At 45.7% G+C, this 6,411-nt stretch overlaps 1 protein-coding gene across 1 annotated transcript in view; it reads left to right on the top strand.

Moving 5' to 3' along the window:
* GLS (glutaminase) overlaps nucleotides 1–6,411 on the top strand; it is a gene marked incomplete at its 5' end in the record, with an annotated part of 79,647 nt that overhangs the window by 42,542 nt on the left and 30,694 nt on the right. The window contains one exon of the mRNA XM_015408819.1: nucleotides 2,474–2,566. Within this exon, the coding sequence (XP_015264305.1) occupies nucleotides 2,474–2,566 (93 nt within the window). The remainder of the gene's footprint in view (nucleotides 1–2,473; nucleotides 2,567–6,411) is intronic.

Here is a 6,411-nt window from a genome sequence, read left to right as displayed (position 1 = left end):
GCAGTGTCAAGGCCCGGAAAAAACCTGGGAAAATTTGGGGGGGGGGGGACCCCTGGTTTTTTTCCTGAAGCCTTTTTTTGTTTTTTTCCCCCGGAAAAATTGAAAAAAGAAAAGAAAAAAAATAAGATTATGGAACGTTTTATTTTAACATGATGAATCAAATATTTTAAGACAAGGTGTTCAAATCATTGTTACTTCTGGATTTTTAAATATCATTTTGTGGAGGGTTTTCTGTCTGTTCCACATAAACTAGCAAACAGTTCAGGAGATTGTTGCTCCGTTTGTTACAATTACAAATAAACATTATTTAAGAAGTAAATTCTGTTTGTAATAATTGTTTGGGTCTGCTATATTTTTAATACGTTAGTTGTGATACTTTCCTGCCAAGTAAAATTGTCCATAGTCATATTTTATGTTCCTAAAGTAACACAATGACTTTCAATCTGGGAAAGAAAAAAGAAGGGCTGATGTAGTATTTTTTTCAATTTTTCTGAAAATTTCCGTTTTTTTCCGGGAAAAACAGAAAAAACTGGATTTCCCCCCTGAGCTTCGAAATTTCCAGAATTTTTACATCTCTAGTTCTGCAGAGGTCGGAATTCTTCATTAGTATTCCTGCTTGCTTCAGGCTTGCTCCTTGGTGTTTCTGAAGATTTGGTCAAGATGGTTAGTCTGTCTGAGGCAGTAGAAAAGAGCAAGAGTCCGTTTGCACCCTAAAGACTTAACACAATGTGTGGCAGGGGAGGAGCTTCTGGGAGTCACAGCTGAAGGTTTTCCATTTCAGTTTATTTCTACAGCCCTTAGACCAGTCATACCAAAAAAAAGTACACCTTTACAATATTCCAAGATTTTAAAATACATCAGTAAAACATTAAAAATTGATTAAAGTTTAATCGAATATCTAACTGCTGTAGCTACCTGGCTGCCATGGAATTTCTGTAATTTAAGTATCGCCATGCAGAAACTGGCTACTTGGTGGGTAATCTTGTGGTTTCTGTCAGATAGAAGAAACTCGAGTCTAGCTTTTTCAGAAAGGCCCGGAGTTTCTTCAGTCCATGGAGTGATGATCTTATTACGCACCACCTTATAATACGGGCATCTAAAAAACACATGCTCTGTAGTCTCAAACAATGTTCCTTCTAAGCTGAGTTAGTGTGAGCTGGCTCACAGATTTTTAACCTCCGGCTCACACATTTTTGTCTTAGCTCAGGAAGAAGGGCTCCAGAGCAAACTAATTTATGCAGCAGCCAAATTGCTCGCTCACAACTTGAATGCCAGTAGCTCACAAAGTAGAATTTTTGCTCGCAAGACTCCACAGCTTAGAGGGAGCATTGGTCTCAACCTCCCTTAATGGGCAGGTACAAAGCCTTTCTGTGAAAGCGCAGCTGAAGGGTATCTGAAGAAGTGAGCTGTGACTCTTGAAAGCTCTTTCAAGGTCAAGGTTCCCTTGCTCGAAAGCCAGTCGAATCCGACTCTAGGGTTGCGGTGCTCATCTCCGTTTCAAAGCCGAAGAGCCAGCGCTGTCCGAAGACGTTTCCGTGGTCATGTGGCCGGCATGACTAAACACCAAGGCGCACGGGACGCTGTTACCTTCCCACCGAAGTGGTACCTATTTATCTACTTGCAATTTCTTGCTTTCGAACTGCTAGGTTGGCAGGAGCTGGAACTAGAGACAGAAGCTCACCCTGTCTAGCGGCACCCGGGTCTTGAACTGCTGAACTACTGACCTTCCACAGCCTGCAGTTCAGCGTCTTAACCACTTGAGCCACCGCAGCTCTTTACCTGTCCACAGATATTCTTTAAGGTGCTACTGAACAAGAACATAATATTAGACATGATACAGAGTGCCAGTCATTTGGGGGAGGGCTGAACATACAATGTATGTGAATGTAGGTTTGTATTATGTATAGATCAGGATGGGTCGCCGTATTCGTCTTCCTGTAGCAGGAGAAAAGAGGAAGAGTCCAGTAGGTCTTTAAAGACTAACCAGATTTGTGGCAGGACATGAGTTTTTGTGAGTCACTGCTTACTTCTTCAGAACTAAAGAAGTGAGCAGCCAGTGACTCACGAAAGCGCCTCCCCTGCCACAAATTTTGTTAGCCTTTAAGGTGCTACTGGACTCTTGCTCTTTTCTACTGCACTGTGTATAGATATTCCCTTCCTTCCTCTTCCCCTAAATTCAGTTCAGCCTTAATTACAGCTCAACCTGTAAATTATTTTGGCTGCCCTCAAATTTGGACAGTGGATAATACCAGGTTAGCACGGGGCTTTTCTTAAGGGTTATGAAGCGGATCTTATAATTCATATTTGGGGGCAGTGGGTAATGCTTAGTTAATGTGGGGTTTTTCTGAAGGGTGAGGAAGCGCTGCGCATTACAGTTCATACTCGGACAATGGGTAAATGCCAGTCTTTAGGTGATGCAAACATAATATGCGGTTTTGCTGTGTCAAATAACATAACATTTCGCTCATTGCAGGAACTGGTTAGTCTCTGCAATTTCCATAATTACGACAACTTGCGGCACTTTGCGAAGAAACTCGATCCTCGCCGGGAAGGGGGCGATCAGCGGGTGAGTCCCGGGGGTTTAGCGGTGCCTCGTGTGTCATGTGCCTCCAAGCTCGCTTCCCGTCCTCTTTAATGAGGCGGCTCAATGACATGTATTGCATCAATACTGCTGTTCTTAGTGTGCAGAAACTGCTTATATCAGACGCTGCACGTGTCGTGTTAGGTGGCGGCACTTTTTGTTGTACGCTCGGGCTAACTTGAAGGAAATCTGTGACAGGAGGAGTTCTCTCGCCATTTATTATTGGTAGGCCTAACGTCCTCCTGGGTCAGTGACTCCAAAATTTTTTTTGCAAAGCTTACAGCCCCTTCTGGGCTCCTCAGCTCAAACAACGTTTATTTGTAGGCGTGAAGTGCAAAGGCCCTTTGCTAGGGTTACCAGCTCCAGGTTGGGAAATACCTGGAGGTTTGGGGGGGGTGGAGCCTGAGAAGAAGGAAGAAGAGGAGATTGGATGTATACCCCGCCCTTCACTACCTCCTTTCCCTTCCCCTCCCCACAACAGACACCCTGTGAGGCAGGTGGGGCTGAGAGAGCTCTCCCAAGAACTGCCCTTGAGAGATCAGCTCTGAGAGAACTTGTGACTGTCCCAAAGTCACACCAGCAGCTGCGTGTGGAGGAGTGGGGAATCCAACCCAGTTCTCCCAGATTAGAGTCCATGCTCCTAACCACTACACCAAACTGGCTCTCCAAAGTGGACAGGGTTTGGGCAGGGTAGGGACTTCAGTGTGGTATGATGCCATAAAGTCTGCCTTCCAAAGCAGCCCTTTTCTCCAGGGGAACTGCTGTCTTTGGCCTGGAGATCAGTTATAACCCCAGGAGATCTCCAGTCACCGCCTGGAGGTTGTCAAACCTCCCCTTTGCTGAGTGTTTATTGGGAACTTGAAACAATATACTTTCAGGGCTATTTTTGGGCAGGAACGCACAGGAACAGAGTTCCGGCTGGCTCCCAAGTTGGCTACGCCCAGCAGGAACTCATTAGCATAATAGGCCACACCCAACAGCAGAAACTCATTAGTATTGGCTACATGAGGGGTGTGTGGCCTAACATGCAAAGGAGGTCCTGCTACAAAAAAAAGCCCTGGGTTTTGACCACAAACAAGGTAAACAGAATAAGAAGCAAAAGGTGGGTGTGGCTGGATAACCACACTTCTGGTAACACGGGGGTGCGGCCCAATGTGCTAATGAGCTGTGCTGTCAGGGGTGTGGCCCAATATGCTAGTGAGTTCCTGCTGTTGGGTGTGGCCTGTTATGCTAATGAGTTCCTGCTGGGCTTTTTCTACAAAAAGAGCCCTGCAAAGGTTAGAAATTCTCAGTAATAGTATTGGCCCAAAGATTGGTGAGAAAAGAGCCTCAGTGCTTTTCTCGTTCTTGGCAGCGGTGGAGGCTCATCTCCAGACTCTTTCTCAATACTGTAGGAAACAGGAGCAAAAGGAACACACGTCTCCCAGTGAAAAAGGAATTGAGGTCCTTGCTGGGACAGAAGAGTTCTGAGGGCCGACCCAAAGGCCTGGTGGTCTGAGCAGTGCTCTGCTGGGGCCCCTTCAGAGGAGTAGATTTTCGGTAAGAAGCCGAGAAGGGAAGATGGCAGTGAAGTACGAAAAGGGGCCTTTGAACCCAAAGTATTGGTTGGCCGCTCCTCCGTAGCCTTTTGAGTTCACGGCGTGCAGAATAAAGACCGCTTGACTGCCAGAGTGAAACGGTGACTTTGTAAAAGTCCCGTAACCGTGAGGAAAATTGTTGTGTCCCATCTGTGTCACAGCTGCTGAGGCCCTGGAGGGTCGACAACCTGGTTAGCCCTCCCTGCTAAATATCAGTAATACTAGAATGTTTCTTTTGTGCTGGTAAACTAATAAACCCTGTGTGTTGCTTGAACAACTAGCTTCCCTTTGGACCCTTGGACTGTGAAAGCCTCCAGTACGAGCTTGCCTTAAAAGAGACTGTGTGGAAAAAAGTGTCACCCGAGTCCAACGAGGACATCTCCACCACTGTAGTGTATAGAATGGAAGGTCGGGGAGAGCAAAACTAAAGGAGCCGACCCTCGTTTCAGAGTTCTTTTTTTTTTAAACTCTTTTAAGCACGCTCCGATTCCCCTAGATCGTGGAGTTCCCAATATTTTTGGTCTGGTTTGCTTTTGTTCTCTTTGATTTGTAAATAACGTTTGAGATACCGAAAAAATTAGTATCTAATTTTATATACAAATTTCTCTAAATTGCTTTTTCAGAAAGCGCTGGGGGGGGAGGGAAGAAACCGTCTGAAAATATGTCCAGTTATGTCTAAAAACTTAGTTGCATTGTCTACATAAGGAACGAGCTCGGAAGGGAAGTTCTGTAGATACTGTAGAAAAAAATTGTGGCACAGCAGAAGAAAAGGTAAAATCGTAACAAACGGCAGCAAGAGAGGTCGGGAAATCAGGTCCCAAACCGGTTGAAAGGAAGAGTCCCCAATCTGTGTTCCCCCTAAACTGTGCGCGTCCCTAAACTATGCGTGTGAGCGGCCGCTCGTTAAAACAGGAAGCCCCCCCCCCAGCAGCAATCTGCCCTTTGCCCATTTTAAGATTACAGCAGTTATATTCTGCTCGGGATGTGATCTGCTCCACCCAGTAGAGAAAAATACGAGAGGGAAAATTGGTCTCCCTTTGTCAAGTTGTTGGGATTTTCAGGGTGCTTCTGCAAACAATATTCCTCTTGTTTGACTGTTAATTGGGGGGGGGGGATCCCAATCTGATATCTTGTTCCCAAAAAGGCATTGGGAAAGCCTTCTGCAGGTAGCTCCATGAGTAGAAGGAAGCCAGCCGCTTGTGCTGTCCTTCAGATGCTCGGATTGGGGTTCATGTACTGTAGTTAGGTTCTGAAGCCGTTCCTCTGTGCTCCCATTTTTACGAGGTCTTATGCATAAGAGCTGCGGTGGCTCAAGTGGTTAAGACGCTGAACTGCAGGCTGTGGAAGGTCAGTAGTTCAGCAGTTCGAGACCCGGGTGCCGCATGATGGAGTGAGCTCCTGTCTCTAGTTCCAGCTCCTGCCAACCTAGCAGTTCGAAAGCAAGAAATTGCAAGTAGATAAATAGGTACCACTTCGGTGGGAAGGTAACAGCGTTCCGTGCGCCTTGGTGTTTAGTCATGCCGGCCACATGACCACGGAAATGTCTTCGGACAGCGCTGGCTCTTCGGCTTTGAAACCGAGATGAGCACCGCAACCCTAGAGTTGGATTCGACTAGCTTTCAAGCAAGGGAACCTTTACCTTTATGCATGAGAGAGAATATGTCTCCTTCTCTGTGGTCTGGTGCCCGGTCTTCCTTGCCAAGAGACTAGAACTTCCATGTGTCGAAGGGGCATCTGTTGGATCTCGCACATTTACTCGCAAGCAAGTTGTTGCCCTCTGCGCCACTCTCTTCAAGTAAAGTCCATTGTTTAACCCACACAACGTGCGCAAGGCTGAAATTAGGACAAGATAGCAAGGCTTTTATTCCAAACATTATATATCTATATGTTAAAGGGGGGTGAAATGCTGCTTTGGTGTTTGCCTTACCAATATTAAAAATGTACCTCAGTATAGAAAATAGCGTTCCCAAATTAATCGCAGGATATGGGAATAGTGTTGCTTATATTGAATGTTTTACTGATGAATCCTACGATTGTGGCAGTAGTTCAGGCAGAGATGGGCAGATGAAGACAGTACACCGGACAATACACCAAGAAAATTGTATCATCTGTGCTGAGCTTTTTTTTTGGTTGCATAAAATTTCAGGAGTAGTAAAGGTGTAACTTTGCCCTTGATTATCAGAGATCGGGGTGAGCAGAGAAACAGTAATCTCTAATGGACACCCCGTGGCCCAATTTCAGGGACACCCCCCC

Source organism: Gekko japonicus, unplaced genomic scaffold (assembly GCF_001447785.1).
Source record: "Gekko japonicus isolate JY-2015 unplaced genomic scaffold, Gekko_japonicus_V1.1 scaffold3592, whole genome shotgun sequence".
NCBI lineage: Eukaryota > Metazoa > Chordata > Lepidosauria > Squamata > Gekkonidae > Gekko > Gekko japonicus.
The sequence above is the reverse complement of the archived record's forward strand: the minus strand, read 5'-3'. Positions and strand labels throughout refer to the sequence as shown.